Below are 18,405 nucleotides of genomic sequence, written 5' to 3' on the forward strand. Positions count from 1 at the left end.
AGGATGCGCCGGAGAGTCTCATGTAGATGAAGTCATGGCCGAGTACCTCAGTAGGTAGTTAGTTTCTCGTAAGTTCCCTAGGTCTTACAGGATTTTGGGCGTATAACTTAGGTACTCCTCTTTTAATCTGGTTTGAGGCTGATTCTGTGGGTGAAGGATTCGGGGAGGATCAGAAGGTTAATTATGATTGTCACACATACATGCACATAAGATACATAAAATAACGGCAAATGGCAGTAAATAGATCCTTAATTGATCTTCGGCCAGGGAAAAAGAAGAGGAAGGGACGGGGGCCGTTTCATCGGCCGGTGACGCTTACCCATTTTTTGTTTGTTCTGTCTGGTCTGTTCCGTTGCTGTCAAAAGTATATTTTAAGGAGCCTGATCCCTTGTTCCTCGTGCAATTCAGTTCAATGCTTTCCCTTGCCTTATGTAGGTCTCTATTTATGCCTTGTGTCCTGCTTTGTCCTCCTGTTCAGTGCCTCTATTTTCTATCCTTTTCTTCCAAGTGATTCACCAACAAGCACACTTGTTCACTTACAGCCTCAACATATATCCTCTTCCTCTGAGCTACCTACAACTCCTACGCCAGATCCATCTACTCCTATCAAAACCAAGAACAACAACTCAATATGCGTTTCTTCGCCGTCGCAGCTCTCCTGAGCGTCGCCCTCGCTGCACCAGCCTACGACAAGGCCGACGGCACATGCTGCTGCTGCGATATCTCCAAGCCCGCCACAGTCTGTAAGAAAGACGTCAAGCCCGAAGACTGCTTCTGCGCCGCCGTCGTGTGTCCCGCCGGTGCCCCTACCATCTGGGCTACCTCTTCTACTTCTCCTGCAACTACCACCACGGCCGCTCCCGTTAAGCGCGAGGAAAAGACACCTACCCCTGCTGGACCTCCTTGCTGTTGCTGCGACCCGTCGAAGAATGCCATTGTCTGTACCGTGCGTGCCGAAGTCGAGGATAACTCGTGCATTTGTCCTATGGTGATGTGTCCCGCTGACGCATCGACCTTGACTGTTTACTCGACTGCCATGGAGACAGGCAAATAGGGAATAAACTTGACAAGATGTTGCTCTTCACTTGAAGCTGCAACTTGTTCCTCAACTCTTCGCTTCTTGATGTACATCCCTAGGGTTTCAGTTTTGATTTCAGTTGGCATAGCAAAGCATGGAGGAGTACCAGAATGGATCAAGTATGAGTTTCCCGAGAGAATCCTGCAAGATAATTGAACATTGTCAATCAATAGCATGCTTCTTTGTCTCCAATTGAGAGAGGTCTCCAATCGTGATGCTGTACGGTGATCCCGGATCAACACTGTAAAGAAATCCCGACACTCGCTTCGACCCAGACTGAACCAACGATAGTTGAGTCTTGGGAGCTATCTTTACTAAATCATTAGCCCAGTGTTCTCTGATAAAGCAGCCGTTCAACTCAACGTCAAGGGGTGGTGTAAGCCGGTGAGATGGATGGCCAATCAGAAGCTCTACATACCAAGACATTCGATGTAAGAGGTAATCAAAGGAATGCCGACCTACAAGATTACGATCCGGTCATGCCTCGTCAACCTCCCTTCAGCCAGCCTCTGAGCCAGTCAACAAAACATCACAAAGACTTGTTCGTGGGTCACTGTAGTTACTCAAAATTGTTAGGATAAGAAATTATACACTATCGACTACAGATAGATATAGTTAGTTGCTACTCCAAAGTGCTCCGTGTCGTATCCCAAGACTCAACCCCATGGAAAATAGGAAATTGTTTTACTCAAAGTAAGAGTGTTTTGCTTCGGCCCATGTTACCCATCAACTGCCAGAGTGATCCAAGGCCTGTCCACGGGGTGCGTCACTGCCACCCCTCTCCGCCTCATGTTTTTAATCCATTCATTAAACCCTCTCTTTCCAAGGACCTTGGACCATGGCAGTTTGTTTTTGACTGTTCAAGTCGGTTGACGGGAAAGGTGAGGGATCCATATGCAAAAGTATGATGGGGGAGGGGCGACCACTTGATGGGTAGCAATGCGAAAATTAGACCGCAGCGTAAACGGGTATATATATAGTAACGGGTCATGAATAGTGCCGTTGACTCTCCGGTTGCAATGGCAAGGTTGAGCCATGGTAGGCGGGTTAGTTCGCTAATTTTTGGTGGTGGGAAGAAAAGTCCCAAAATCAAGAATCGTATTCAAAGCTTTGTCGTGACAAGGTCGTCCAGACGGCTCAAGATGCATCGCCGGCGACGAACGAAAGGAAAGGGAAGCGTCAAGGAGAGGCATCTCTTTATTGGAATTGAGTACGGTCCTTCTCCTTGAGGCCGCCAATTTGGTCCATGTCGATAGAGTAGAACTGACCCTTGGCCTCCTTCTCATAGGCGGGCAGTTGCTCCTCGTTCATGGGCTCCAGACCGACGGTCGAGTTATCACCAACGCGGACGACAAGCACACGACCGCTCTGCTGTCGGCCTTGCTCGTCCTTCTCATCGGGGAAGGTGATGTGAATCTCGGGAACGTTATCGGGGGAGTAAGGAGGAGAGTTGGGGTTGGCAAGCATAGGACGGCCGTCCTGGTTGACGACGAAGACGCTGGAGCGGCCGTTATGTGTTGTCTCGATGGTAAGGCCGCGGTGGTTGGTGAATCGCTTGCTGTTGCTGTCGTAGTAAGAAGGCAGACCATCCTCCTCGGACTGGATGGTTTGCTGCTTCTGACGGCGAGCGCGGCGGAACAGGAAAAGGATGGCGACCAGAATGAGGCCGAGGAAGACAAGGCCGAGGAGGCCAAGCATGAGGTTGATCATGTTGTCGTTTGAGCCATCAGAATCGGCAGGCATGTCAGATCGGGTAACGAGGTTCAAAATAGAAGGCATCGTGAATAGAGTTTGTGGTTGAATGTTACGTAGGTGTAGCAACGGATTTTGAGTTCGTAGTAACGATGGGCGCTCCGAGTAGAGAGAACGAATGTAAAGCCAGCAGCGTCTATTCATCATCATGTTAGCAAGCCATCATCTCATGGTCATGACCGAAATGCCACCCGGCGAGAGCGATCAAGCCTGTCTGTGGCGGTTGTCAAGTGCCTAGTCATCTGCAACGCAGCCTCCAATATTTGCAGCCAACTTCCATTCCGCATCAAGGCCGGGAAAGCCTATCTAGACTCCAAAGTAGACTTGTGTTGGAGGATTGGCCAATTCGAAGCCATGGCGATCCCACCAATTCAATGCATGCCATGACGTGTTGCACAATGACAACCCAAACAGACGACTCGATTAAATAAAGGTGGCAGGTGGAGGGTCAGATGGGACAGGATAACGTACGCCAGGGAGAAGATATCGCCAATAGTTCGTCAATGAATGCCTGGCGAGTACCGAAAACCGAGGTGGTTGGTGATGGGCCTAAGATAGTGGGTAGAACGAAGGGAGAGAGAGGGGGGTTGGAAAGACCGGACGGAAATCAGCTGAAAGAGTGAAGCTGAAGATCCAAAAAGCGATTGAGAACAAGATGTACTGGGAGCGAAAAAACGATGCCGTCGACGATATTCACAAACTTGGCCCGCGAGGATTGGGTTGGGAAAGAGAAAGAAACAACCACAACAGCAGAGGGAGAGGGTTTTTGGCTCGGAGCCTGTCCTGAGCTACACTTGGTCACGACAGGGGCCCCTGCCCCGGAAATGAGACTTGGGCCCAGGTGCTGTCCATGGTAGGAGCCGCTAGGCGCTCTGAGGGGCTAGACAGCCACTAGGACCACTGTTTTCCTGGTCCTCTCAGGGGCACAGTCACTGCAATTGGCCGCTAAACCACCTGTCGTGGTGTGCTGGGCCACCTTCCTTTCCAAAGGACGTGCGGTCACCGCAGTTTGGTAGGCTAGTCCATCCAATAAGAACTCTGCTAAGGTCCCGCTCCCATCATTTAATTCGGCTTCTTCGACAGGAGATGTGACCTGTTGGCTCCAGGTTCATCCTCTTGCTCCTCGGCGATGCTGACCATGACCAGCGGGCCCTTGAAATTCTTCGACTTGGCTTTTCTAGTGACTGGATACTCGCTGGGATTCGCTGTACTCGACACCCACATGTTCCCTGTAACCGCCCGGTTCATTGGTCGAGGCCGCTTTCCTTCCCCTGCCAAGCCAGGACTGGAAGTTCTTTTTCTCGATGAAGGGCAGACGACAACAAAGAACCGTCTCTGACTGATGACCTTATCGATAAAGAGAAGCAAGGAGCCGAATGCCTCTCCTGCTGCTGGATTGGACTGGACTCTTTGTGCTCATCTAAACGATGCTGAAAGGAGCCTAGAATTTCACGCGAGTGTGGCAAGCGATGGATCCATCGTTTTGGACGCCAATGCAAGGTACGAACGGTTATCACACACAAAAGGGACAAGCCCAAGCCCCCAATCCTAAGCTAACCCAGTGCCACGACGCTTGCAATGATGGAGCGAGGCGCCTCAGCCGAATGCGCGTGATGAGTTTGTTGGAACAACGCACGCATAGCCACTCTTCTTTAGTAGTCTTCCTTCAATGGATACGGGCATGTATAAGCAACACAGCACACGCGTTCATGCTGCTATTTACAGTAGGACGATCGCAAAAGGCAATCGGCCGAGCTCTGCATCCAGTTGCAAGCCATATCCATGCTCGGGGGAAACGGTCGGGCACGCAATCGATTGTTCCTTGCATTTCGTTTCTTCTGGCCGCCTGTCCGCCTTCATTTTGGTATGTCCTCTGAAGTGGCACCGGTATCCGTGCTTTTAAGCAACGATACCTGATTTGATCAGGAGACATATAGCTCTCCTTTCTCCTTCTCGTGCACTCGTCACTTACCCTGAGCTTGGACTGAATAGTTGCAATGGCATTGACTTTACGGAGTGCGGAATACTCGAGTGTCCTGTCAAGCTGGTGGATAGAATTATACCCTGGTGTCTCCCAATGTCTTCAGCGCACCATACCGGATGTTTGTTCGCCAAGGGGAAACTGTCACAGAAAACGGTTGCGTGACATGCTGCGTATATCCCTCACGTAAAGACGCAGACTTGTTCTACTATGTAGTTCATTCGCAGTCTTGCGACAAGACATTTAACAAACACAGGCACAATCATAAGGACGCGCGGTCAATCGATCAAATAGCCTCATCTCTTATAACTACGCTATTAGCATATTTACTATAGTTTTCTTAAGATTGGATCTTCCAAAAGTTTCGGAGATGTAGCTCCCTCGGCTTTGTCTTTCTATTTCGTCCAAGTGCCGCCAACCCAAGGTACCTAGGGAAGTAAATATTCATTTGTTTATCTCGCTTGATTAATCACCTCATCAACTGTATTATTTCTTCAACAAACACCACCATGCACAACACATACATGTACAGAGTAATGTGCTCCAGGATACAGAAAGTTGCGTACTCCAATACAGCTGCCAGGATCAAGCATGGATTATACATGGACAAGCTCTAAAGTCATGTCTTTCAAGCACACCGTTGTCCAGCGATACCAGAACATGTGTCTCTGTAGGGCAACAACGCTTTGACGCATGAACACCTCGACTTTTCCCGAAGCCTGTGAACATTATGTTTTCAACAGCCTCATGCTAGAGGGATCGTTGCTGGGTCAGAAGAGCAGCATACTCCAAACCGCTATTATCAGGTTCAAGGAATGCAATATCAAGATCCTCTAAGTACAGGGTGAAACATTTCTGCACCACAGCAAACAAAGGAACTGGTCACGATTCACGAGGTCGGGCCAAGAATAGCACAAAATGTCTTTTCTAGATTCCACATGAGCCCATTTAGCTACTGAGAGGGGACAGTCTGTGAGCTAGTGTGTTTTGTGTTGGGAATTTTTGCCCGCTGAGGAGTTGATGAAGGCCTACACAACATGTGCCATTGGCGAACTAACCATCCCAGAAGGTCTAGACAGCATTAGTGACCACAAGAAGCTCTAAAGACTTACTGTCTCAATCTAGTATAGTTAACGGGCGGTATCAACATTGCCAAGCGGAGTTTGCGCAGTTTCTGTGTTATTACCAGCTCGGGAAGTTTCATTCTGGAAATCTTGGAATATTATCAGTTACATATGCATGATGAACTTTCGCAAGTTCACGGAATAAAATCAACTATGTATAAAGATGCTTGTTGCCAGGATACGAAAATACTGAAGTCTCGTATCTGGATTTTCCCCTTGCATGAGGGGTTCAAAGGCATCAGCTATCGACCCATTTGACACGGGGACCAGACCTACGCTCATATCTATCACGAGGCGGTTGCTCGATTGTGCTGGAGCTGGATAACGTGGGGGGCGGGGGGGGGGGGGGGGGAGTCAGCAATGCTCGACCAGTACCGGTGTATTCCATTAGGTAACGTGATGCTGAAACTTTAGAGGAGTGAAGGTTGGAAATATATTTACAGTCACAGAGCTTCAGTCAGCAGTCACTTGACGTGGTTGAGAGGAGTATTAGCAAAACGGACCTAGTTAGGCGGTCACTTACGGAGACTGGAATATGATACTCCCTTTGAAGGTATTTGAACTGAAAATTATGTAAATGGCACTTCTTCTCTATGACTATTGGATACAAATTTTGATAGAACCAACTATCGTTCTTATTCATGTACTTGCATCTATCTATTATCTTGAGAACACATACCCTAGGTACGCATGCTCAGGCCCTTTCTGAGCCTATGCGTCATACAAAAGATACGTTGTTGTCGAAACTTGAGATGACTTGTGAACCCACATGCTTGAGTGACACGCGCCGAAAAATGAGAGGCCACAAATCAAGAAGGAGTTACGAATATGAACTCTCTTGTTGACACAGAAGCCTCATCAAAGTCAAACTCTCAGAGCTTCCTCCCTGATTAGGATTTGATTATGCGGGTGATTTGCGAGCTAAGCTATGTTGGGGCTAGCATAACGGGTTGGAGGACGATCTTGGTCTAGCCCTCAGGGGCCGCCCGAGCGCCCGTCTTGGCTTTCCTTGTGAGGCTTTAAGCCATGGGACATTAATCTCCAAAGTTGAAGATATCAAGGTAAATAGCAACCTTTGCGAGATCCTCATATGATCATCTTGTTAGCCAGTCGATGCACGAAAGAAAAAGCCCAGCGAGAAATTTGACCAACTGGGATACTGGACTTATTGGATGAAGGAAAAATTTGGCTGTTGGACCCCTCCTTTCAACCAAACTATCTCAGCTCTGGGTCGCAAGTCACGATCTATCTTGATGTCACTCGCGCGCAAAAGCACAGTTCGTGCGACCGCCGGGAGATGCGAGGCCTCCTCATTGTACCATGTAGCGAGGTAATACAGAGATGTGAAAACAGCCAGCCAAACTCTGGAGCAGTCCCTGTGGGTTGCAGCCCGGCCTCTGGTTCAACAATGAACAAAGGAGGCTGTCACAACGGTGAGATGGTCGGCGGAGTGATAGATAGACTGATAGGTAGGCAGGCATCAGTGCGTGGGTTACTGGAGGCCAGAAAACTTGGTGTCTTAGCTGTGCGATCATAATTTGGCTTACACAAGATACTTACCTACATACACCGACTAAAGAGTAAATGGCGTTATGGGACAGGAGGGTCGTTGGCTGAGTGGTGACAATTTCATGCGCCGACGATTGGGAGGGAGATATCTAGGCTGACAATCGGTAGCAATAAAGAGCCCTTGATTTCCCCTCTTTTGACAAACTAACTATTTCTATCTCCTGAATCGACTACATATCGAGGGGTTCTGGATTTCATCAACCTCCCTGATCCACCTCGAGCAATACGATCCCTCCCTCCGCAGGCACCAAGGAAGACCCTTGTCAACAGCGCTCATTAAGCATATCCGTCCTCCCCTCTTTCTGATACAGCGAAAAAGGCGGAGAGCCAGCCAGACACGCACATCATTCCTCTGCCCGCAAGGCAAAGGCAAGGCAGAGCAAGGCAAGACACGACAAGACAGCCAGGCAGCACAAGCAACTCCTCTCTGCTCCCTCCCTTTGCTAAGAGCCCTGAATAGGAGCACCAAAAGGCCAAAAGTCCTACCAGTTTAATTCTGTTTGGGGCCCGCACATTCCGACGCCGGCGTGCAACCTTACATTGATTTAGTTTGCCCTTGTTTCCTTTCACTGGTTCACGGGAGACTGCATTTCATGTAAAACCGCTCTACACCCGCTTGCTTCGAGCTGTCGCTTGCCACATCTTCTTTGTCCAAACCAACTTGAGCTCCAACCTATAGGTGCCTACGAACCTTACTCACTGTCTAACCTTGGGCCTGAGCTTGGGTTTCTTCAGCAAATCCCGGACCAACACATTTTCTTAATACTCTAATTTACCGTTCTCTTGTCAAACCTTTTTTTTTTTTCTTTTCGCCCACATGCTCGCAAATATCACCAACAAAAACAATTAATCCGGGAGCGGGAAGGATCTCATTTATATCTACTCACTCACTACCCTGTCTATATTTCATTCGAGTTTTTCTCAACAATCAAATCTCTGGACCGTCTATTTTTTCTTGTTAAATATTCACCTCCACGACAATACCCAGTCACATCCAAGACGAACCGTCACATATCAATACCCATCCATATCTACCTACGATTGCCACGGCTGTCACTTTCACGTACCCAAGGACTCGTCGACCCCTACAAAGATCATCCATTGTCGCCCCTGGTCCCATTAGTCTACATAATCAACCCTCCATACCTATTCCTCGCCTTCTAGGATCCTGGAACATTCCTAAACATATTCCACACAAACAATCAACAGCCTTCATACGGCCTGGGCATAAGTACAACCACAGCTGCAACAAACAGTATATATTTGAATATCTGTTGCTATCATTATATTGAGACATAATGACCAACCACCAGACTGGCTCGGTAAGTTGACTGAATTTTTTTATTGCTACCTTACCTTCGGCCACCAAACCCTCTACACTCTTCTTGGTCTGCCCCCAAACATTCAGGGCCCTTGTTTTTTAAGGTGCTTGCCCCCATGGCCCACGTTCCAGGGAGTGCGACGTCAGAGATGGATGCTCGTGTGTCTCGACTTGTCCCAAATGCGTCAGATTCAAACTACGAGTAGCTAGCGCACGTCGGGATTCGCTGCCGCTGGCACCTTGGACCTTGCCTTGCCTACCATTAGGTGCCTTGCAACATCTGCAACACAAAAAATTGGTCCCCCATAATCTGTCTTGTCTTGTCTCGTCTCGTCTACCTTGCCTTAACCTACCTACCCCATGCATTCGATACCAAACCGACCAAGCCCTGCCCGAACTAAACACACATTCTTTTAACATCAACATCAACTTCCATACCCAGACCCAATCGATTTATTCTTTTCTCGATTCATGCTTATATATTTATTATCTCAATAGCGACGTCAACCCGCCGGGCCTATCAATTCCAACACCATGGCGACGGGAGCCTTCGATCAATCGCAACGGCAGCCCATGCATTCCCAAACTAACAACAGCACAAATGCCACGGCATGGGATACTTTGCACACTCGTAACTTGTTCGCAAATGGTATGTGAATATCGTCCTTTCCACCCAATCTATTCTGTTGTGCGTATACTCACGCTTATAAAAGAGAATGGCGAGCGACGCGGATCCAATGCTTTCAACGTACCCACCACCTCCGCCTTCTGGGGAACAACGTCTCTCGCAACACGATCGCCCAGTACATCGCCGAGTAGGATGGCACAAGACCACATCCCCAACAGCGACCTAGGGAATGACCAAAGCTTGGCGGGACACTTCTCCCAAATGGGCATTTCGAAAGAAAGGAGCACTGCTGTGTACGGCAACGCATTTCGCTACGATTCAGATCCTTTCAATGGCTTCGGCCGGACACAGGACCACCGCTCCAGCTCTTCGCGACAATCTCAATCTTCACCCTCCTACCGTGCTACCCATACTGCAAGCAAATCGACACAGTCCCAGCAACAATTCCCCAACCACATCAGCCAAGGCAGCAACCACCAGGCTCTCAATCAAAAAGCATTTAATCATAATAACAGCCAGAGTCTGGATGCAACATCCTTCAACCTTCTGGGAAACATGTCCGGTGCCTTTGCTTTTGACCCTAATTGCCAGCCCTGGAACAACGACGCGAGCGGACAACGTGTCAACGGCAACAGCCTGGATCTGAGTTCTGAAATGATGAATGCGCAAGCCTCCACGATGCACCGGGGTTCCATCGACCGCCTCTCGAACCTCACAGACCAAGTACTCAACACCAGAGCGAACCCGCAAATTTGGAATCAAGTGTATTCTGCTCGACCGGTGGATCAAGGGCTCCGCATGACGAACCAAGTCAACCAACTGGCAGCGCAGTCTATACCCTATTATGGCCACCAGCTGGCGATGTTCTCTGAACCCAACGCTCCGTATACTCTCGGACTTGACCAGTACCCTCAGCGCTACCACCAGCTAGGGCACAACAATTCTGGGTATGGAGCACCATACCCCTATCATAACCAGAACAGTGGCCCTGGGCCCAAGATCTACAAAAACCAATGGGTGAAAGAGTTCTGTGGTCGGTTAACGAAGAGGTCTGGTCCTCAACCGGAGCTTTGTGAAGCTTATGGCCACATGGTCGATGCCAGTGGAGAACAGGAGTCATCAAGGTGGCTTCAAACGAAGCTGGCTGTTGCGACCAATGAAGAGAAGACTCGAATCTTGCTAGAGATAGCAGATGATGCTCGCACCGTGATGATCTGCTCTTTCGGCAACTACGTAATGCAGAATTTGATCGAATATACAGGGCAGGGAGAGAAATATCACATTCTTCAGCAAATGAAAGGCCACGTCAACGATCTAGCACGGAACAAACACGGTTGCCGTGTGGTCCAGAAGGTACGCACTGTCATTTCTTGTTGATCTTCAGACTTCTAATTTAAGCAGGCCATAGAGCACTTCCTTGTCAAGCAAAATCTCGAACTCGTCCAGGAGATCCAACCCTATCTACTTGATTTGATGAAGCACGAGACTGGAAACCATGTCATCCAGAAGTTCGTCCAAGAGCTCCCTTCAGCACATCTCGCCTCCTTTGTTGGGGTTGCTGAAGAACACGCCTTGGAACTCAGCCAGGATTCGCATGGATGCCGGGTTATTCAACGACTCCTGGAGGTGTGCCAGGAGGACGACATTAGAAAGGTCCTGGATCCGCTTTACCCATCGATGGAGATGCTTGCCACAAACCAATTCGGCAACTATGTCGTTCAGGCTATCATCGAGCACCGATCCGGCAGTGACAGGGATCGAATTGTTGAGATGGTCATCAACAAACTGTTGTACTTCTCCAAGAACAAGATTTCGTCCAATGTAGTCGAGAAGTGCATCGCCTTTGGCTCGGATGAACAACGAACACAAATCCGCGAACAGCTTTGCACTGTCAGTGCGAGTGGGAAGGACACTTTGTTTGAACTGATCAACGACCAGTTTGCAAACTATGTTATTAGTAAGTGGTCACTCTGTTAATACATGTGAAGATGGCTGACACAAGGTAGAAAGCCTAGTTCACAACACCAAAGGTCTCGGGCAGCAGCAGCTGGCACAAAAGATCCATACGCACCTCGAGACGATGAAGAAGAATGCGCCCCTTCCAAAGCCATCACACAGTTTGAGCCAAGTGGTGGAGAAGATCTTGGTCGTCGACAATATGGCTATCAATCTCAAAATCGAAGTTGACTCGGCTGAACCAACTCCAATGTTGACCAATGAAACAAATAGCCCACAAAGTGATGGGCTACCAAGTGCCAACGGCAGTGCCATTGGAGTGCCATCTGCCGGCATCAAGAACCCGGAGGTGGCTGTTCACGTTCACAACGATGAGGCGTAAACAGCTAATCGATGATTGACAGCGGCAGCGGACTCACCCACATGCTTGCAAGCACTGAGAGAATCTTACTTCATACGTTGTATTACACATAGATTTGGATGTCTTGGTTAATAGGAGACAAATCTCGCCGCGGAACGCCCTCCGTCGAGTTGAACATACAGACAAAAGAACAAGGCAGGCACTTGATCATAGGAATTATGCCATCACGAGGTACAGACAGCGCACTCAATACAATGAGGTGCCGCTTGGAGTTTGGTAGGATGATGGGTGTTTTGTACTTGTTATTGGGTTTATTCATGTCTTGCTGCAGCTTGGTTTCTGGGATAGTAAACGAAACAACCCGACAGCGTTACAATCTTGCTGACAGTCTCCCTTGATGAAGAGGAGGTGGGGTGGAATGAAAAGGGGGAAAAGGAGGCGATTCTTATGAGGCGTTGCCGAAGTACCCTTGGTTTATGAACAGATCATGTGTCTCATTAACCCCCAGCAAAGCCAAGACAGATTGAATATTTAATTAGAAAAATAGTCTAATAAGTACATATCTATTAGATTGGACCCCTGCGGCTATGAACGGCAATTCGCAAACAAGCTACTGAGCACTAAACCAGTTTTGGATAAATGACATATGAGGGCGAGATCCATTGGAGGCCAAGTCATTAAAGCAGGTACGCACGCCGATTGCCGGTTCCTCTCCGACGGGACCCTCTGTAAGATATCTTTAGAGCCATAACGTGCTACATCTTTGGACTGCACCATATCAAACCTCAACAACCACTTCTTTCAACACAACGATAATATTCTAGGAGGAAACCTTGCTTCCATGATTGAATTTCTCGGAAATCGTTAGCCGTCACTAATTCTATGCCCCGAAACTATCGCTCGCTACTCACTTCTTTTCTATCCGCGGGGTCATCTTTTGCCAACGATGACGGCCGCTGCTCGGTTGACCTTTCTAAGCCCGCAGGTCCTGCGAGGTCTACGTGCGACACCCCGTTCTGCTGCTGGCTTTGCTCGACATAGAGGCACTTTTGCGCGAAGGAGAGGAAAAGCTGTTGAGCCTCAGCCCCTAAGGGCAGATACGACCGCCAAGCTTAATGCCTCGCATCCACTCACTAGCGAAATTCCTACTCGTCCCGAGCCTGAGAGCAGTACGACACAAGAGTCGGTACAGGCGACGCCAGATAAGCCAGTGTCTACGAACGAGGCTGCTGCATCGACGAGCAGTAAGCAAAAAACCAAGGAGAACGAGACATCGAAGGAGGAACAACAAGCCAGAACAGCCCGGGAAGAGGCAAAACAAAGCGGCCCCCTTGAAGCAGTACTGCATATGGAACCACCAGAAGCAACCAAGAAGACGACAACGACAAGACCAGGGCCGGCCATGTGCCCACCGCCCTATGTCCACCATTTTGATACCTACTCGCTTGTGAAGCAATTACAAGAAGGGGGTTACACACAGGAGCAAGCCACAACATCAATGAAGGCGATTCGAACCTTACTCGCAGAAAATCTCGAAATAGCACAGTCAACTCTTGTCAGCAAGAGCGATGTGGAAAATGTGAGGTCTTGGTCGATGGGGGGCTAAGCAACATTGGCTAACAGCTTCCTCAGGAAACATACCTTTTCACAGCAGCTTGTTCAGAGTTGAGTACCGAGATTAAGAATAACCGACGGCTTGAAGAAGAGCAGCTACGACAACAGCGAACACACCTGCAGCACGAAGTCGACATTTTGACGCAATCACTCAACCAGGAGGTTCATACACTTAATGATAATGTTCGGGGTTCATTTAACGATCGCAAAATGGCCGTCAGAGAAGAACAGAAAAGCGTCGAGAGCTCCGTAAGGACCCTTTCCGATATCAGCAAGATTTGGTGACTGACAGTATCACAGATTCAGCAAATCAACTACAAGATCAGCATTGTTCTTAGTAGCGATGCTAAATCAGAAATTGAAGCAGTAAGATGGATCCTTATCCGTCGCTCTGTTCTGGGAATACTGTTCATGGCTGTTTTGACACTTGGTACACTTCGATATGCCACATATGTTAGCCACGAACGACAAAGAGAAGTAGATCGTATCAAGAAAGAAGAGGAAGAGAAGCGAAGAAACGGCGGGAAGCAGGATCGCGCTACGGACGCTGACGCAATTGCAATTCTGGCTGCCAACTGAACACGGAGAGACATACGATGAAGAAGAGGACGAGAGGGACAACATCAACAACATATAGACGAACGAACACTTTTCCCTTGGTATTTTTAATCGATACCCTATAGATTTTCTACTTGGAACCACAACACGGTGGTGCAACAGACCAAAGGCTGCGTCATGAGGACTTGTGCAAGTTCCATGAGCTGATGAGCCTTGGTTATTATGATGGGCTGGGCATGGGCGGATACACATCGTACATACAAACATGACATACATTTGGCTTTTACAAGCTTGTTTTCATAGACATATATAGACATTCCGGATATTTAAGACCAGATTGACTCTGGATTTCCTTGATAAGGAATTATAGTGATCACGATTGACCACGTGCGATAAGAGGTAGACTATGTATAGCACTTTACCCCACGCGCCGCCTTATCAGTCGCGTCTCTCAACCACCAAGAACAAACAAACATCTTCAACATCGGTGCCATATCTATCGTCATGGCGCCCGATCCGCAAACCGAACAACCCGCGCAAGCCGAAGCAGCCCAAGAAACAACACAACCTCAATCACAAGAAGCAGAACAACAACCAGAATCAGACCAAGACCCTCCCGCATCACCCCCCCTCCCTCAGCGACACACAGCCGTTTCGCCTGGTCCCCGCGCCGCGCGTCTACAAGAACTCTATGCGCGATCGCTAAAGAAGACGCTGGGGAAGATTGGATGGGATAATGTCGCCGGCTGCTACCCTACAATTGCGAAGAGGGCGGAGGGTGTGTTGAGGCAGGTCCAGGGACAAATGGTTGATAAGCTTGGCGAGAAGTGCGAGGTATGACACAACGAAGCGGTAAATAAGGACAATGCTAATACGAGACGGGCAGAAAGAGTTTGACAATATTATGGTGTCGAGACAGGTCGTTCCTAAGCTCAATGATCTAGAGGGCCTTATTAGCGATGCTTCCCGCCGACGCGCCGAGTCAACAACAAAAGAACCAACACCGCAAGTTCCCTCCCCACTGCTATAATAGCCATCCACTAACATATATATAGTCCTCACCTTCTGCCCCCATCAGCAATCCTCGCCGCACATCTCACACCCGCCCTCACGGTGCACCAGTCGCAACTCAATGCTCGCCTACAAACGACACAATCGCAAAACGCTCTGTTGTATGATGAAGTTCGTCGTCAAAGAGAAGAAATCCGTGCCCTTCTTGATGCCCTCGAAGCTGTCGTCGCCGATGTCCAGGGCGCAAATGACGCGCTGCGTCCGGTTGTGGACGATGTTGCTGCTGAGACGAGACAGGGCATAGCAGCCGTTGACGCTGCCAACGGTGGCGGGCAACAAGGAGCATCATCATGAATGTGAACGACGAAAAAGATGCATATAGATTGCATAAAAGCTGAACGTATGCAGTGGTCATACAATGGATCCGGGAGTAACGGGCGTTATTATACCAATGTTTTGTTTTGTCTTGTATAACAGCATTTACGAAGCAACCTTCACAGTCAATCTGGCATTTAGTTGCAATGTTATCTTTCAAAATGTTTCTTTCACTGTTTTCTATGTACAGGCATCACAATCCATGCATGCAAACGTGTATGAATTGCTGATATGGAAAAGCAGCCATGGCCACTCATGCTCAAAACCAAATGGCCGAGGGCGCGACTCACCACAACTCATGCCGTGTAGCGTCCTCAAATGTAGAAAGCACGAGGATCTAAGTAAACAATAAATGAGATGCAAACTCCGTTCCATGATCGTAAGCCCCTGTCATCATCGGCTGATGCACCCGCAGCCTTCCATGCGCCAGATATGCAGAGAAAATATGTACTGCGAAGAAAGTAAGAGATGAGGAGAAGAATGTCTAGCTCCGTATGTGACATAATATGAGTTGATCTAGTTGTATGTGTCGTAGAATGAACCAACCCATGATAGGGTCAAGTGTGTGTCATCTTGAAGAGGATATGACTGGTCGCGGTGGTGTCTGTCGTAAGAGAATAGATGTCGACTCCAGTGAGTATGTGTATGTGGTAATGATGAGATATATGAGATAGATGATATGGTGGTGGTAGGAGGGTGTGTCTGTTTGGCCAAGAACTCAGATAAGTCTGTTTTCGGTATGAACCGTTTGCCAAGCCCCAAAGTAGTCGATCTCACCGTAGGCAGGCGGGAGGACCCTGACCATTCGGCCTGTCGTCCAATCAACATAGAACTTCTTGCCCTTGCTGATGATGTATGGTGTTTTGCGGGGACTTCTAAAGAGTAAGTTGCTGTAACAGAGCTTGGCATACAGCAAGTCATGAGCACTCGACCACTGATGTTCTGGTATCCATTTTCCATCGACAGGGTCAATGCCCATGTTGTTGTATGACGTTGTGCTGAGACGACGGGCAAGGTCTATTCGCGGAGGGGGTTCAACCACTTCTTCTTCATCGCCTTCAACCTCAATTTCAGGTTCTAGCCTGGTTTGAGATTCCGGAGCTAATCGTAAAGGTGGCGCTGATGGACGAGCCTCATTTGTTGTCGCAGAGACTTCTTCAGATCCCCCTTCAATGCCCAGTTCTGACAAGTCAATAGCTGTAGCAGTTGGCGTTTGGCCATGGAACCAACGAATTCGTTGTATTCGGGGAATAGACATATCACGCGGGAAATCTCGGTCTTCCAGAGGCAGAGCAATATCGATAGCTGCAAACAGACCTTCGAGCCATTTGTTGAATGTACTCAGCTCGATACAGCATAGGAGAAATTGGTCTGTCTCGGCTCGAATACGGATGGTATATCGCCTCCTGTATCTTGTCAATAACAAATCCTACGCCTTGGCTTTTGGTAGCTTACTTCGTATAGTCAGCGGCAATACCGACATCCGCATACAAGAGGCTGTATGTCTTCTCAAGCTTGCCCCTCTTCACCCATGGAGGGTTATCTGGGTCGACCGATGGCCCGTCACTGCGTGTTCTACCCCAACTCCATGCTTTCTTGGTACCATATATGCTAAGCGCTGTTCCATTCAAACAGACGTGAACGGGATACCATTGGCGATCCTCGGCCCTCTTTATCAAGTTTTCGATTTCGTGTTTCTTGTCAAATACACCCTCCAGTAATATTGAGTTCTTATAGTCGGGAAGGCTTTCTTTTCCTGTATCTGGATGAAGCTGAGTTTCGCCGCCCCCGCCAGTCGTGAGCTCCTTCCCCTTCTCCAAACGATCCCCAGCATGGGAGACATTCGACGTTATCGGCGGCGGATCTCGCTCTGGCTGGTACGGAGGCGGCTGGGAGGGTCGGCGCGGACTTGTCATGACACGCTGGTAGTAGAGGTCCTCCTCCATCGATACACGCCGCCTGAGGGGCGGCGACGTAGGAGCGGTCGTGGATGATACATCGTCCTCGGCCGTGGCCCTGCGTAGGTCCATTGGAGGGAGATGGGACTTATATGAAGTCGGAGAGGGCCCCACGACCGGCCGATACGGAACGGAAAAGGCTCACAGGGTGACTCTGTCGTCTGGGGGCGTGAACCTCAACGAGCATTGGCCATAGGAGTCTCCATAGAGGACGGTAAACTGAGGAGGTTGATCATTCCGACCCGCTCTGAGGTTGTGTGGAGAGGTTTGGTAGAAGAAACTGGAGCGAGCCAACGGAAGTCGTAGGTGAGAGGATCAGAACAGTCAGCATGGATCCACGAAGAGAAGCATCTGTCGTGGAAGAAGGTCGCACGCAGGGGTTCGTAAGTTTGAGGAGAGAATCGTGGGTCGAAGGGGGTGTGAGTCGAGCTGGAAGACGGGGTTCAACGGGATGCCGGTAGGGCCCAAACCAGGCGTGCCTCCGTCCAGCTTCGATGGGGTATGGAAGAGGAATGGAAATGCGGCGGCTCTTTTGCTCGGGGTGACTAGGATCGATGGTAAGGTCAGGGAAACGGTGACCAAACCGGAGCAGCCAGACCAGAACAAAGCGACGTCAGCCGTTTCAAAAGGGCCCACGTTGAACCGAGCTTTGAGGAGGATTCAGATGAGAGAGTGGAGTGGCAGCCGGAAGTCGTAGAAACGTGAGGGTGTGGGAATGGTATTGGGAGCGTGGACCAAAACGCTGGCACAGGCTCAGAGTGGCGAGATGAGGCTGCCGGCGCGCTGTTGCAGTGGACGCTACCGTATTTTTTTTCTTCGAGAAAAGCGATTTCGCCTAAATCGAGCAAGTCAGGACAATCACATTTGGATCTGATGCGACAGAGTCTTGATTGGTCTTTTGTCTCGGCCGGGTTGTGGGATGCGCGGATGTGATGCGATCCGCACTTTTGAAGAGCGCATCAAAGTGCAGCAGAGTTTACTGTACTAAATGCGCCGAATTTCCGCGCTGACTGCCGATCTCGCCTGTGCTAGTGGATATCTTTTTCAGATTTGGTGTAGGGCTCTGTATCTTGACCTGAAGGTGCTATTGTTGACCTCGAAGATGTCGCGAGGATGAAG

General features: G+C 49.1%; 6 protein-coding genes; 4 read left to right on the forward strand and 2 right to left on the reverse strand.

Annotated features, from left to right (window-relative positions):
- Positions 1 to 631: 631 nt before the first annotated feature.
- Positions 632 to 1,054, forward strand: FFUJ_03271 (uncharacterized protein; the record flags this gene model as incomplete). Its single annotated transcript, XM_023575099.1, has 1 exon — positions 632 to 1,054. The coding sequence occupies one exon, from the start codon at positions 632 to 634 to the stop codon at positions 1,052 to 1,054; it is 423 nt and encodes a 140-aa protein (XP_023428339.1).
- Positions 1,055 to 2,275: 1,221 nt separating this feature from the next.
- Positions 2,276 to 2,857, reverse strand: FFUJ_03272 (uncharacterized protein; the record flags this gene model as incomplete). Its single annotated transcript, XM_023575100.1, has 1 exon — positions 2,276 to 2,857. One exon carries the CDS (start codon positions 2,855 to 2,857, stop codon positions 2,276 to 2,278), a length of 582 nt encoding a protein of 193 aa, XP_023428340.1.
- Positions 2,858 to 9,359: 6,502 nt separating this feature from the next.
- On the forward strand, positions 9,360 to 11,791 carry FFUJ_03273 (related to RNA-binding protein pumilio; the record flags this gene model as incomplete). XM_023575101.1 has 4 exons in its annotated part: positions 9,360 to 9,474; positions 9,539 to 10,806; positions 10,855 to 11,410; positions 11,460 to 11,791. The coding sequence occupies 4 exons, from the start codon at positions 9,360 to 9,362 to the stop codon at positions 11,789 to 11,791; spliced, it is 2,271 nt and encodes a 756-aa protein (XP_023428341.1).
- A 925-nt stretch (positions 11,792 to 12,716) lies between these two features.
- FFUJ_03274 (uncharacterized protein) lies at positions 12,717 to 13,963 on the forward strand (the record flags this gene model as incomplete). XM_023575102.1 has 3 exons in its annotated part: positions 12,717 to 13,349; positions 13,403 to 13,633; positions 13,685 to 13,963. The coding sequence occupies 3 exons, from the start codon at positions 12,717 to 12,719 to the stop codon at positions 13,961 to 13,963; spliced, it is 1,143 nt and encodes a 380-aa protein (XP_023428342.1).
- A 483-nt stretch (positions 13,964 to 14,446) lies between these two features.
- Positions 14,447 to 15,307, forward strand: FFUJ_03275 (uncharacterized protein; the record flags this gene model as incomplete). XM_023575103.1 has 3 exons in its annotated part: positions 14,447 to 14,776; positions 14,829 to 14,923; positions 14,998 to 15,307. The coding sequence occupies 3 exons, from the start codon at positions 14,447 to 14,449 to the stop codon at positions 15,305 to 15,307; spliced, it is 735 nt and encodes a 244-aa protein (XP_023428343.1).
- Positions 15,308 to 16,046: 739 nt separating this feature from the next.
- On the reverse strand, positions 16,047 to 17,358 carry FFUJ_03276 (uncharacterized protein; the record flags this gene model as incomplete). XM_023575104.1 has 2 exons in its annotated part: positions 16,047 to 16,734; positions 16,784 to 17,358. 2 exons carry the CDS (start codon positions 17,356 to 17,358, stop codon positions 16,047 to 16,049), a joined length of 1,263 nt encoding a protein of 420 aa, XP_023428344.1.
- Positions 17,359 to 18,405: the final 1,047 nt, after the last annotated feature.

The sequence above is a fragment of the Fusarium fujikuroi genome, chromosome FFUJ_chr03 (genome assembly GCF_900079805.1).
Source record: "Fusarium fujikuroi IMI 58289 draft genome, chromosome FFUJ_chr03".
In the NCBI taxonomy this organism is placed as follows: Eukaryota; Fungi; Ascomycota; class Sordariomycetes; order Hypocreales; family Nectriaceae; genus Fusarium; species Fusarium fujikuroi.